Source organism: Crinia signifera, chromosome 8 (assembly GCF_055691185.1).
Source record: "Crinia signifera chromosome 8, ASM5569118v1, whole genome shotgun sequence".
Classification (NCBI taxonomy): Eukaryota; Metazoa; Chordata; class Amphibia; order Anura; family Myobatrachidae; genus Crinia; species Crinia signifera.
In genome coordinates this window covers 124,945,235-124,959,962 of record NC_139224.1, presented here as the reverse complement: position 1 = coordinate 124,959,962, position 14,728 = coordinate 124,945,235, and the positions used below count along the sequence as shown (strand labels likewise).

Below are 14,728 nucleotides of genomic sequence, written 5' to 3'. Positions count from 1 at the left end.
CTATGCCCGTCTTCATATGGGCATAGTGGGCAATTTCACTATAATAAATTACTCCATAATAAATTAGTCATTGCTGCTGGCTGCTGCCGCGTTCGGAGCTCAGCTCCTCCATCCCCCTGCTGGCTTATGGAGTCCGGTCTCTGTTGTCTTTCCCTACACCACGCTAGAAGTCATATTTGACTTCTAGCATATGACTGGGAACACAGAGCTGCAGCGTTACCTGGAAGTGCCGGGAGCGCTTAGCGCGGTGCTCCCTGTCAGACGCTAGAGGTCAAATATGACTTCTAGCGCCTGCTGTCTCCTCTGGTCCCCGTAACAAGGACTACAGCGGGGGAAGGTGACGGCGGCTGTAGCGGGGCAAGGCGGCGGCTATAGCGGCGCAAGGTGGCGGCTATAGTGCAGCAAGCCAGCGGCAACAGTGGGCGGACCGGGCAGGCAGCAGTGGTCGAGCCACCCGTTTCGCTCAGGCGAGCTACCGGTAGCTCGCGAGCGACGGGTTGGCGACCACTGATGTAGAGCTACAATAATTTCAGCACTGACAAGGTAGAGCTCATTACCATAGTAGTGTCTCTGTAGAAACTGCTAGATCATAATGGGCATAGTCAAGAATACATTTTCCGCCTATTACCTATTCATCAGGCTTATTTTAATATGGTTAGGTTAGGTAAACTGAATGGAAAACCTCTTTGGCCCAGTGCAAATACCCCAGTGTACAGTGTAAATACCCCACCCAGTTTCCCCCCTTTATATAAACAAGCCCTTAGGATTTGTGCTGGCCTGAAACCAGGTTTAGGGTTTATCCGCTGCCTAGGAAGCAGGTAAATGCCCCTGCCGGATCCCCCGGTACGCAGCGAGCGGATGTGTAAGCTTACACCTTAGTTCTCTATTAGTATTAACAATCCACGGATGCAAAAGCAAATGAGACAAGCTTGGTTGCAGGACAGGGATCATAAGTGTAATGGTTAGCATTACCGCCTCCGGCCATGGGTTTGATTCCCACCATGGCCCTAACTGTGTTGAGTTTGTATATTCTCTCCGTACTTGCGTGGGTTTCCTCCAGGTACTCCGGTTTCCTGCCACATTCCAAAAATATACTGGTAGGTTAATTGGCTTCTGACAAAATTAACCAAAGAGTAAATGTGTGCGCGTGGATATGTGGTAGGGCATATAGATTGTAAGCTCCACTGGGGCAGGAACCGATATGAATGTTCAACTATGCTCTGTAAAGTGCTGCGGAATATGTATGCGCTATATAAGAAACTGTTAATAAATAAATAATCCAGCTTAGTTTCTTGTGAGCATTAAACAGTTGCCATCATATGACAACTAAACGGGTTGGTACAGCGATTCCCAACCTTTTTTGAATCACGGTGCCCTAGAGCAGTGGTTCTCAACCTCGGTCCTCAGGGACCCCCAACAGTGCACGTTTTCCAGGTCACCTGGCAGGTGAACAGGTGTACTCATTAGTCACTGACACATTTCAAAAGATCACAGGTGGAGCTAATTATTTCACCTTTGATTGTGTATGGAGACCTGGAAAATGTGCACTGTTGGGGTCCTTGATGACTAAGGTTGAGAACCACTGCCATAGGGCATCAACATTTTTTCAAGGCACCCCTAGGCCAAATGTTTCCTATTGAGAAATTCATAAACACATTAAGTACATTGTGTTTATATATCACAGTTATGTGGTGAGGGACAGGATTTGCTTCTGTTTGTCCTCATACTGTATGTTATGAGCGGCAAATAAAAGCACTCGCCCGTTACATTGCCCATAAATAATATAAATAGATATAGTCCACCAACCCAAGGCATCCCAGCAAATGTCCTGAGGCACCCCAGGGCGCCTAGGCACACAGTTTGGGAACCGCTGGCTTGGTACATAGATGTCCCTTGAACTTAAAAAAAAAAAAAAGGAAAATTTGCTAGATATTTATTAGTTACTACTTTTAGTCTTACAGAGCCTGGAAATGTACAGTACATGTGATTGCAATGTGCGGGAGAGGAAGGAAGATTCCTAATCATATCCTATCTCCTCCACACACACTCCGTAATTATGTAAATCTCTGCTGCAGCTGCACCCGCCCTGCTGTTCAGGCCATACAGCGTCTGCAACATTACTACTAGTCAGCCACTCACTGACAAAGGGAATTCGGGGGGCGGGGAAAGCAGAGAACCACGTGACAACGCTATGTCTTCGCGACCAATAGCTGGCAGGGCGTGGGTGTCGTGACGTCACTTCAGCGTCCGCCATTTCTTCTGCAAGTAAGAGGAAGCAGCTCCTCCATTTGCTTCGCACTTCTTCCAGCACAGGCGGCAGAGCAGTGAGGACGCGCCCATTCATCCATTCACGAAACTCGACCAACTCCGCACAACGTTTGCTTCAGGTGAGAGTCAGCCCCTTGTCCCGTGTGGCCTTGTGTGCGGATGCAGGCGAGCGCGGCTTATCTAATATGGCGGCTGCTCTTTTCGCGCCTTGTCCTTGCGCAACAGCCGGCGGCTTGGCCCGACGCCGATTAGTCTATTTCTTATTCAGCCGCCTTATTAGACCGCCGCCTGCCAGTAATCCCTGGTCCCCCGTCTTATTATCCCCATCCTGCTACTTTGGCGCCTGATTCCGCGCTGTAATGCGCGCGCCCGGTTTTCCTCCCATCTTTCCGCCGCTTCCATCGTGCGGTTTATGCGCGATCGTCACGGTCTCTCCCGCCACCGTGTAACCCAGAGTGTTCCCGATGCTGCTGCCATGTATTGCGTTTCTCCAGGTAAAATGGCGGCTGGGCCTATAGTTCGCCCATGCGGCAAGTGTCGGCGGTTTCCTTTCGGTTTTGGAGGCAGCTCGCTAGAGCGCGTCCTGACCGTAGCTTTGTTCTTGCATGACTGCACTGAGCTGCAGGCCACCTTGTATGTGGGTGTTGTACCGCTGCTGTGCATGTGTAGATGGCGTGCTGCATGTGGCCATTGTCTGACTCCCCTCCCCCCACATCTAACGCTTTCCGTATCTGAGCACATAACGCGCCTCAATCTATTTTCCCGATCTTTACCTCAATGTATTTCTATTATCTGCCTTCTTTCCTTCCCAAACTGATCAGCCACAGGCGAAATTAAATTAAGGATGGATGGTGGCCAAAGTAGGAAAATGTGGTCCCTGAGTGCAGGTAATGGGGATCTTTTTAATATATATCATTTGTTTAGGTGTCCCCATGTCTTTGCTCACAGCACCATAATAACCCTTGTAGTCTGAGCAGGCATTCATTCTCAATCAGGGCTGAATAAGGACAAATCATTGTTTTGTGTGTCTGGTTGCCTGTCTAAAGTGATGGCAATTTGTTTTCTGTGTACAAACAGACCAGTGTAAAGCTGTGTTTAAACTAATGCACTTGACAAAGTTCCGTCATGGCACCCAGACATTAGAGTTTTTTTTTTTTTTTGTATCTGCTTTCCACCTCAAGCAGTGAGCAGAATCATGGTGTCCAGCTCCATTGGGACCCATCTTGTGGCAGATGTGGGGACAAACAATTGCAACCCCCCCTCACACAAGCCAAAAATTTAAATTGGTCTTTAACAAAGGCACTGATCCTCTTGGGAGGCTATTGCAACCTTTAACCACTGCGACTAAGTATAAAGAAAAATACCCCTACTGGTGTCTAGTGCTTTCCAGTTAATATATGTTCCCACTGTAATGCTTCACTCCACCCCTGAGCACTTAAGCTGGTTACATACTAGACTACTTTGATAAAAATGCCCTGCTATCACCCAAATTCCGGTTGCGCACAACCCAATCTGTCTTCATATGGCCCCATTTGAAAGGCAGAAAAAACGGATAGGTATTGTAAGTAAAGGTGGCTAATGTCACATCTCAAATTGCTTAAGTAAAGGGACAGGTTTTTGTGCCTTACCCATTTGCATATTTTACTTGGTGCACATATGTCTACTTTCTGCCATATGGCATGTCTAAGTGGCTCATCCCTCCAGGCGAAACGGATTTTCACTTCTCTTCCTCCTTGGCTTGCCTTCTGAACAGCAGGCTTGCTTTGCTGGTAAATAACCAATTTAATATCATGTCTATGTTTAATACTGCTCGCTGAGTTAATAAAGGATTTGTCACTCTCACTTTCAGGCATGGAGCGTGAATATGGGCATGGCTCTTATGGCCGTAGCATGGACAGCTTTGCAATGGACAACTCTGGTGAAAGGTAAATGTTCTACTTTTGTAGCCCTGGGGTTTATCTAGTTCTCTTATTCACAGAACTAGATTCCCTAGATGTGTAGCTATATAATTAAAATGGGGAAACCTGCCATATAGTTTCAGTATGTGTTTCCTTTATTTAAAAGTGCATATTTTTCCAGTTACCACTTCCCTAAGCGCGTAGTGCTCTTGCTTTTACCTTGGCATACTTTTAACACTTTATTTGGTTAGTTTTAGTATTTATTACTTAAGTAGTGTTTAATTTGGCATAATGCTGTTTATTTTCACTGTAACGCATGCCTGATAAGCTTCAGGGTTTGCAGCTAGAAGTATATTGAGTCTGAAGTGTCTACAGTAAACTAGCATAAATAGTACATGTGCGCTCCCCTCACTGTACGTGTCATAAGTATAAAGTTCTCATTTAGGGCCATATGTATCAAGCTTCAAAAAGTGATACAATGGAGAGTGATAAACAGCCAGCCAATCAGCTCCTGACTTCCATGTTAGAGGCTTGGTTTGAAAAATGACAGGTTGGAGCTGATTGGCTGGTTATCACTATCTATGTGACGCTTGAAACATCTGGCCCTAAATGTGAACACTTTATAATTATGGGACAAATGCAGTGATGTGCCTTCTTGGCATAGTTACTATATTTAAATGGAATAGCACTTCAGTGAATGGTCCACCGCAGTGCTTGGAACTTTGTTTAAAACTTCTACCACACAATAGTGTCTTGCTGCATTGCTAATTTTTGTATAGTAATATTCGGACTGGTCATCACTATTCGTCTAGGTAGCATAATGTTTAATTTGCGGCATGCAATCTGTATACAGATTCTGATAAGGCTTAAAATAACAGTAAGTCAATTTATAATGTACTTGCCTGACTTAACAGGCAAAGTCCTCCTAACCAAATCTGCATCTTGGCTCTCGCACTGCCAAGTTGTACACATTTTAGAAGTAATCCAGTTTACTGCAGCGTTGCTGAATCTTCATTTACACACTGACACCAGTCGGCACTGCTTAAAAATGCATGCTTTCCTGTTAAGTTGTGGCCACCCTGTTATAGAAACATGAATAAAACTTGTTACAGTAATCTTTGGTGTTGTATAAAATATTTTTCTACAGAGACTTGAATTAAACAAAAGCGAGTTCTAAAGGTGCCCATACACTGTATAATTGTATACAATATTGCATCACATAGGTTTTGCAATACAATGAGATGAGATCTAGTACAAGTATGTGCAGCACATACTTTTTGAGCTGTGTGATGGTAGCAAGCATCTCATCGCACCCAACAATTGTACAGTGTATGGGTACCTTAACTGATCTTGCTTAGCATATATTAACCAGTGTGTGAACTGGTGTGTTAATTATCCTGTGTTCAGGTCACCTGCTTTATAATGTATTTCATCCAACTCTTAAATATTTGTACATGTAATATTATAAGGGTCAGTACATATCACTACAGTCTTCTTTATATAGAATTGGCACTTTTTTGATGCCTTGCTTAATTTAACGTAGAATAATGATACTGATGTTGCACATTGTATTTATTTTGTTAATCTAGTTGTCCACTATCTTGGTCATTTCTAAATAGACTCCCCAAATCTGGACGTGCTGTGATATATACCTCAGCAATTTTAACTGCCTGAGGGAAATTTTTATTTCTAGGCAAAGCTTAAGATATCTTATGTCTTTTGCCTTTTACACAAACTCGGCAATGTCAAAATATTTTTCTCATATGATGTATCAATATTCTGATGCATCTAATCAGTCCTCCGTTCATTCCTAATAACAAACTTTCCAGATTTTGGGAGGTTATCTTCATTAACATGAACTGCCTAAATATATTAGGTTAGTTAATGTACTTTAATGTTTGAAATTTTACTGTAAAGTTGATAAATGTCAACTGATGCTTTAATGTTCTGCCTTGTTTAACTCTGGTAAGCTTACATCTATTTTTCTCCTCACGTCAATTTTTCCAGGTTTGGACCTTATGAGTCTTTTGACTCCAGGTCTTCTGTGGGTGGGCGAGATCTGTACAGATCTGGCTATGGTTATAATGAATCCGATCAAGGCTACGGAGATAGTTATGATGATCGATATGAGACCCAGTACCGGAGTAGCGTTGAATCTTTTGAAGGTAGAAACCAGGGCGGGTCTAGCTGGGATCCGTCTTTCACACGAGCAAAAGTGAGGACTGGGTTTATGGAGGACAGAGGAAGAGACACTTACTCTTCCTACGGTGGTTTTTCTTCACCCTATATGAAGCCTGCAGCAGTAGGCTCTCGGGGAAGAGGAATGCCTGCTTACCCCGACGGTGCATTTGGCGGCAGAAGCAATGATGCTTTTGGAGGACCAGCAGCAGGCAGAGGCCGTGGCAGAGGAGGAGTAAGTACAGAATCTTCTCAGATTCTTTTTGACAGTCACTTTGAATTATTTCCAGACCAGAACTTTAAAATGGCATGTTGTCCATATTATTATTCTATTGCAAATATACTTAGAAGCTATGTTCTCCCAGTCTGAATGTTGGCTTTTAAAGAAGTAATGCTTTAAAGGTTAATTTGGGAGTTTTGCCAGTTTGGTAAATTCTTTCCATGTGAAAGAAAAATTAAGTACTATATAATATTATGTTCTAGACACTTGCAAGGAAAAAAAACAACTTCCTTTTTATTAGAGCATAACTAAGTAAACAATTTGTGAAAGGTTACAAGAAGACCTTTTTGAAGTTCTGAGTAGGTTAAAGGTGCAATGTATTATGACTTATACTACTGTCCTACAGTAGGCTTAATTGATGGCTACCTTTTTAAAGAGAATAATTGCCAATTTTCTGCCCCCCCCCTGATGTAGTGGTAAATGTATTAAACTGAAACTTTTATTTAAGTTTCTATAGGAATCATTAGTGTGACATCTGTTTTGCACCTTAGAGTGGAACAGTACAATGTCCTAGGGCTTTAAGTATATAAAAAATGAAAACCTAAAACTAATGGGTTTTGTTAACAAGGTCCTGCTTGTGTATATAGTTTTTAGTGGGGACAATGATGGCTGTTAGGGAGATTAAATGGCTTAATCTGCACAAATGCAGCCATCAGGCACCCAGGACTGGCAAGAGCAGAAATTGTATGGCCTTAAAATACCTAAATATTAATGAGGCTTTAAAACTTCATGTTAAGTTTTTAAGCCCTCTAACCTTGATTTAGGATTGTATTAACCCTTTGAGTGCTAACATTGCTTTCAGTTGTGTAAAATATCAACTAAAAATACCAAGCTCGCCCACAGCAGATATTTTTTCACAGTAACATTGGCACTCAACAGGTTAAGTTTGAGGTACTTTTCACTCTGACATACAGAACACAAGTACTTTCATTCTATGGCAGTCTTTTCAAGCTAGCCCTACAATATCCCTTGTTAATACTTTGTAAACTCTTTTAAAATGCATTGCACCTTTAATACGTTTGCGAAACTTGTAATGTGCTTTATTTTATTCTCTTTTGGGCATGTTTGGAGGTTTTGGGGTTTTATTTTATTTATATATATATATATATATATATATATTTTTTTTTTTTTTTCTTCCCCCTCCTCCTGGGTTCTTTACTTGTTTTCCTTTTCTATAGCCCCTTTATTGACAAGAGTGGTTATCTTTGTTTCCAGTGCCACTCTTGTACTTTAAAGGGGCAAGTTTAAAAAAACAAAACACTGAGATTCACTTGTGTAACATTATTGCACCCTATTTTCAGCAAATTGGTCGTGGTATGCGCAGACCTGGAATGGCTGACTATAAGAACCAGCCTATGGCTGGTGGAATGGCAAGAGGATTAAAAAGAAAGATGGTACAGCCGTTCAAAGCACCTGTAGGCTTTAACAAAAAACCAAAGCTCTCAAAACCCGGAGGAAACCAAAATGCTAAGACACCTGCCCCCGGTAAGTGCCAGTTCTGTCTAAGTTATCAGTTTTCACTACTTTCTAACCTAACCTCTTGATCCTCTTATCCTGTTTTTCGTTCGTCCGCCCACCTATTTTTAGTATGTTAACTCTTATGAGTAGGGTCCTCCTGCCTCACGTACTCGCCCTACTTCTTTGGCTGGTTTCACACTCCGGCTCCTGCCGGACGGTGAAATCCCGCACGGCCAGGGAGCCGTGCCGCGCACACTAGTTTATCATGGAGGGGATGGCCACAACCCGGCAGCCGTCCCTTCCAGTGGAGGGATCCTGCTGCAGCCGTGCGACCGGGTCGTGGCCGTCCCGTGTGAATGGACACAATAGTGTCCATTCACAACTAATGTGTGCGGCACGGCTCCCTGGCCGTGCGGGATTTCGCCGTCCGGCAGGAGCCGGAGTGTGTGAAACCAGCCTTTACCTCACCTGTCCTGTTCTTCCCTTCCTCTACTTCATCTTCAGTCTCCTCGACAATTTTGACACCTACTTCTGAACTGATGCTGATTTTATTTCTACCAGCTATACCCCTATTTATACTGTATTTTTCAACACACCCTGTACATTACCTTGTCATTTGTTTTTTGTTTGCTATGTACGGCGCTGCGGACACTTTGCGGCGCCTTATAAATAAACGTACTACTTTATTTTAAAACACTTACTAGTGATTTATACACCACCCCCCCCCCCCTTTTTTTTTTTTTTTTTAATCTAAAGCTGTTTTTTTCAGTAAGCACTGGAAGGGACCAGGCAATGTCTGCCTAATATATAGTTGTAGTGGGCTGTGATTGAGTTTGGGAAGGATAATGATATACTGCTTACAGCAAACTAATAATTGGTAACTTATAAAGGAGTACATGCTTAAATCACACTGCATATGTGGACTAAATAGAACTCTTTCTCCAGAGCCCGTTGATCCCGAAGAGGAAGAAAAGCGACGAACAGAAGCAAGGCGAGAGAAGCAAAGACGCAGAAGAGAGAAAAACAGCGAAAAATATGGCGATGGGTACAGGTCTGCCGTTACTATTTAGCTATTGGTCTTTAGTTTCATTGGGAGATCAGAACTTGAATATTAACGTGGCTATTGTGGCAAAATAAATCATTGGTAATGCCATTACTAACTGGATCTGCGAACATCATTCCATTCCAGTTTTCATGGTGTTTCCTTTGCTTTTATTTACAATGGCTATCTATAGTAGGGTCTCCCTGTTAAACTAAACACTATTTCTAAAGAGGCATTAACACCAATCCTTTTTATTCAGTTTCATGCTAATGAGTTTTCCATATTGATGATTTTGCATTTTAAAGCAGGTACAATCCATTCATAAGGGAAAAGTATGATTTTTTACTTTACTAAAATCTGATTTGTCAAACATTACTCAATGCAATGAAAGCCTTATAGGTTGTATCCTGTTGGAGAAGCTTTAGTCAGTCTTAGAATACTGGTGTTACTGTCTCTTTAGAGTGAACCTTTTCAATTCTTAAAGCTACCCAGTTAACTTGCCAATCTAATTACAAAAAATGTTTACACGTCCTTTTTTAAATGATTTGTAAATAGTTACCCTGGCATTAAGTAAGCCAATCAAATTGCAGCTTTGAGAATTGACAGGTTCACATTAAGGATAGCCTTGCTGTAAAGTTCTTGGCTGTGTGATTACCCCATTACTAACCAAATGCCTTTTTTTCAGAATGGCCTTCACATGTTCGTTCTGCAAGTTTAGATCATTTGATGAAAAGGGTATTGAAGAGCACTTGGAGAGTCCAGCTCATCAGGAGATGCTGGATCATATTCAAAAACAAACCAAATTTGACAAACCAGTCATGGAGTTCTTGCATGTAAGTCATACAAAAATGTTCAGTGGACTCCTATAACTTAAAATTAACATCACTTTTGAATAAACTTCAAATAGTTATATTGCTTATATGTACATTACCAAGAGGCACTCTGGCTTTCTATATGAAATTCGATAATCGAGATGTATCATGTTAGTAAATCTATAAGGGAATTGGACCAATGTTTGATTACAACTTGGAAGAACCTCTGGTAGATTTGTCTTCCACTTAATTTTATCCTAATGACTAGTGGTAAAATGTGCCTACAGCAGGCATGTACGAGATGAGAGTTTAAAAGGGAAGGCGGGGTATTCATTCGGCAGAGTCCCCCAATTGAGTTTCATGTACGAGATCTCGAATGTAACTGGTGTGCATTGCTTGTGATGTAGTATGTACAGATGGAGCGCCTATAAACCTTGCCTGGTGAACGCCAGTGCAGAGGTGTCCCATCGGACCGGGATGCGCATGCGTCCCACGGCAGCATCCTGCCGGTCTTCTCTTCAAGGAGACGGGCAGGGATGGGGGGGGGGGGAAGGCGGTGGTCTGCGGAGAAAGCACCGTAGCCACGGGGCGTGCACCAGCCCCTGCAAGAAAGAGGCTGCCTCCATCTGTATACCCCAGAAAAAAACAAATGTTACTAATGCAAGTCTTTGAATGTTTTTTTTTTTTTTCATTATAAGGAGTGTATTGTAAACAAGTTCAAGAAGACTGCCGCTCGTAAAGCACAGTCCACCCAAAATGAGGCTGCAAAAGCTCCAGAGAAAGATATCATGGAAGGTAACACTGTCTACATTATCCTATCAAATTGTTCTCTGTTTTACCACAAAATGGCAAAGTGCAATTTTAACTTTTAATTCATAAAATTCACATTGAGATCTGAAATTTTTGATGGCTTGCTACTTTCACAATTGGCTCTTAATTCCTTTTTCAAACTCCCCCTGTAAGATGCAAGGAAGAAGCCAATTGTCTGTTACGTTCTCAGTTATCTCCCTATGATCTTTGATAAATACCCTCCCCAAGTGTTCTTACCTGAACTTTTATTTATATCCTAATACAGATTAAACTGCCTGTTTCTTGCATTTATCTCTATTAAATTTTTCTTTCTTTGTAGGAGTTACTGCCGATGACCATATGATGAAAGTTGAGACTGTACATTGCAGTGCCTGCAGTATCTACGTTCCTGCTTTACATAGTTCTGTGCAGCTGCACCTTAAGTCTGCTGATCACTCAAAGAGCAAACTGGTAATTTTTTTTTTTTCATCTGTTTTATAAAATCAACTAAATTTTCCGGACTACACGTGCATTTAATTAGCCATGAGGCTTACTACATGGCTAATTTCTGGCAACTTCCCCACCGCAGGGAAATACAATTAGCCTTTTAGCATTGAGATGTCGGGACTTGTGCAGTTGAGGCAAGGAGCAATTGAATCTGCCCCAGAGTGCACAGCTCTTAATGTGCTGCTACTGCGTTATGTGCATACATTGCATTTGACACTGTTTAATAGAGCCTAACTTTGCCATTTTCAATACTTAAAAAAAGTTCCATTTGCTTTAACAGCATAGAAATTGTAATGGCTATTTGAAGAACATAATTAAGAGTCTACTTTTTCGATATACACTGGGCAGAATGTAACAGTTTCCTGCTGTTACGCTCCTGATTATAATTGGTTGCATGGTAATTAATATTACAAACTTTAATGTGGTATACATTTGGCACTGCAAAGCTAATTGTCACCTGTTCCTGTCTCCCCACAGGCATATAAAGATCAAATAAAAAGAGAAAGCATTTTGACTGCTACAAGCATACTGAACAACCCACTTGTAAAGGCCAGATATGAGCTTTATTTGAAGGTAAGCTAAAATACTTTCCTGGATCTAACCCAGAATAGTCAATTGTAACAATACTTTGTATGCATGCACAATTTATGTCTAAAGCTGTTGGTTCAACTTCCTTGGTTGCTTTTGCAAAGTGATTAGCTGTGGCTTTCTGTTGCCAGTGTGGGAAAATAATTCATCGGTAGAGATCTCCAAAGTGTTTACCACTGTCATGTTTATTTACTAAATGTGCTGCATTTTGGTTGTCCCACCTCTGACATGCAAACTTTACATGGCATGAAATGACTACCAACATAAAGCTTGGTATAATCCTGCTTGAACTTGATGTCACTTCCTACAATGTTGTCCAGGCTTGCCGATCACACATCCTTCCTTATGCAATCCTTCCTAATGCAATGATTGTCAGATTAGTTTGCCATCTTTTAACCCTTTTTTTAACTGAGTCGCATACAGTAATGGCAGCAGGTGTCCTAGGTAGTGGTGTGAAAAGGCAAAAGGATGGATACAAAGTTATCGTGTAAGGGTGCCTACAAATGAGTATTTGTCAGGCAGCAGTTATAGGTGTTTGGGGTCACTCCCAAATACATATAGACAGGATGGGTAACTGCGCTAAAATTATTACATGGAACAGGTCTACGTATTTTAAATCACACTTTAATAATGAAAAAAAGACACTGGATAAAATCAGCAGAATAAAAGTATTAAATGGATCATGAAAGTCATGCATATGAGGTATATTCACCCAATGAGTCCATTATGGATTCCTGCTGAGACTAGTGAGGCATTCTGGGAATGGACACAATGTCCCAGTGTTGACTATGGCTTGCAAGTGGACTTTGCCTTACTTAATTGAGGGAATGACACCCTTTTTGCTGTGAGGGGGCTAGTGTGCAATAAACGTTCCCTTTGAAAAGCTTGTCCAATTGATGTCTGATGTAAATAGGGGTATCTTCTGAGTCTTGTCCAGTCACGGTGAATGATGCAGGATGTTTTTCCCACTGGGGGTTGTATCTGCATGAGCTTTAGAAGTCACCAATGCGTTCTACTGGACCAGCAGCTTTTTTGCACTGTACGCTGAAGCGTGCATTGCAGTGTATTGGCACCTTTACAGAACTGGAAAGCTTTCTTTGGTACTCTGATGGTGGCAAATCTCCTGTCTGGCATAAGTACTAATAATAATTTTTACTCCAGGGAGAAAATCCATTTGAGGTTCAAGTTGATGAAGTTGCCCAAGGTGAATCTGCTGTTGAAGAAGCTGCTGAAGATGTCCCTGTGGATTCTATTGCTAGTGGAACAGAGATGACTGGAGAACAAGAATCAGAAGACTTTACTGCAGACCCACTGACCGCTACTGATGATATATAGTGCTGTAACACTACTCGAAGGCTGAAAGATCCCTCCTTTTTAAACTGTTGTGCCATCCTAATTTTAAAACTAGGTTTGCAGGCAATGAGTTTAATTTTTTTTTTTTTGTATTTGCAAAGAAAATACTTATCCTTGTTTAAATTTTTGCGTATTCATCCAGAATTTATTTTCTTTCAGTTTTTAAGCTGTTAATCTTATGTTTATTGATGGTTGCCCACCCTGATGTTAAAATCAGTTTTATTTTCAGTTACCTAGATCCTAGTAATTTTTAATCTGAAAATGCTGTGAAGTCTTGAAATTAATTTGTACAATGTTTGGACAGTTAGTGTTTATCTTGTAGCTTGTGACACCAAAGTAATGTGGCAGTGTAAACTTTCTTTTTTACTTTTTTTCTATTTTTGTTTGCTACTGAGATCATTGTGTCTGAGAACAAAATAAATCTCCATCCCAAACCTAAGAATTGTCTCCAACTTGTACAAAAATCCTTATGTTGAAAGTCTTAAGCCTTTTCTTAAGGTGCAGTCCCTCAAAATATAACTAATCTAATGTTCATGATGCTTGAACCACTTACCCCATTCACACCAGCCTTTTTTTCCCCCCTGGTTGGACCTGGAAACAACCAGGGTGTAGTGCTGCTGTGAATGGGTCCTGGGAGCAATACCCTGGCATTTCAACCCCACTAGCTACAAGTATTGCTTCAAGGATGGAGCTGTGTAAATGGGTTATACAGGTTCCGTTCAAAGCATGGAGGAGGCAGCTGTCAGCACCAAGCGCTGCCTCTTCCCCATGCCCCTTGACGACACACCGCCCATGTGTGATGTCACTGACCCAGCAACAAGCCGGGTTACTCCTGTATTGGAACAGTGTCCTAAGCTCGGGTGCATCCCTGGCATTTGCAATATGAGTGGGTTATTACAGATGGGGGATCAGAAGTTAAGTTAAAGTGCTCCAGAATTCACCATGATAAAGTTGAACGGAACTACAGTTATCCTCTTGATAGTGCACTGCTTATAATATAGGTAACCTGCATATATAGCCTGAGCACACAATAGGTGTTGCTAAAATTCCGAGTTTATGTTGGGTAAATAGCTAACACATACTATAGGGTCATTCCATGCCAAATCACCACAGCTTCTAACACATTTTTATGACATTTTGTTGGCTGATGCACAGCATTTACTTTTCATATGTAAAATTGTATCCCGCGGTGATAGTATTCATGCAGCAGGGTTGCAGAATCACAAATTTATGAGTACATTGAATCCGTTCAAGCAATTCTACATTCCAGTTAATGGCATTAATCAACTGTAAATCAACATTACTCTTTGCCTTTTTTTGTTTTTATCCCTGTTCCCAAAGTGGCATTTACAAGAGAATGAGCTGAAGCCAAATACAATAAAAACCACCATAAGTATGGGGAGTACGCTGCTGAAGAAATGGTTGGTTCTTGTGTAGTTTCACGGCGCTACTTCCGGATTGGGTACGCTCGCCAAACTATCTAAAATTAAGTGACTTAACTCCATGCCAATGTGGATAGTTCATACACACACACTATCCATGTTGGCATGGAGTT

General features: G+C 41.6%; 1 protein-coding gene across 1 annotated transcript; it reads left to right on the top strand.

The window, feature by feature from the left end:
* Positions 1-2,228: 2,228 nt before the first annotated feature.
* Positions 2,229-13,615, top strand: ZNF326 (zinc finger protein 326). Its single transcript, XM_083157132.1, has 10 exons — positions 2,229-2,387; positions 4,118-4,193; positions 6,174-6,579; positions 7,926-8,109; positions 9,028-9,127; positions 9,810-9,957; positions 10,635-10,731; positions 11,066-11,196; positions 11,710-11,805; positions 12,982-13,615. The coding sequence occupies exons 2-10, from the start codon at positions 4,120-4,122 to the stop codon at positions 13,153-13,155; spliced, it is 1,410 nt and encodes a 469-aa protein (XP_083013258.1). The 5' UTR covers positions 2,229-2,387; positions 4,118-4,119; the 3' UTR covers positions 13,156-13,615.
* The last annotated feature ends 1,113 nt before the right edge of the window (positions 13,616-14,728 follow it).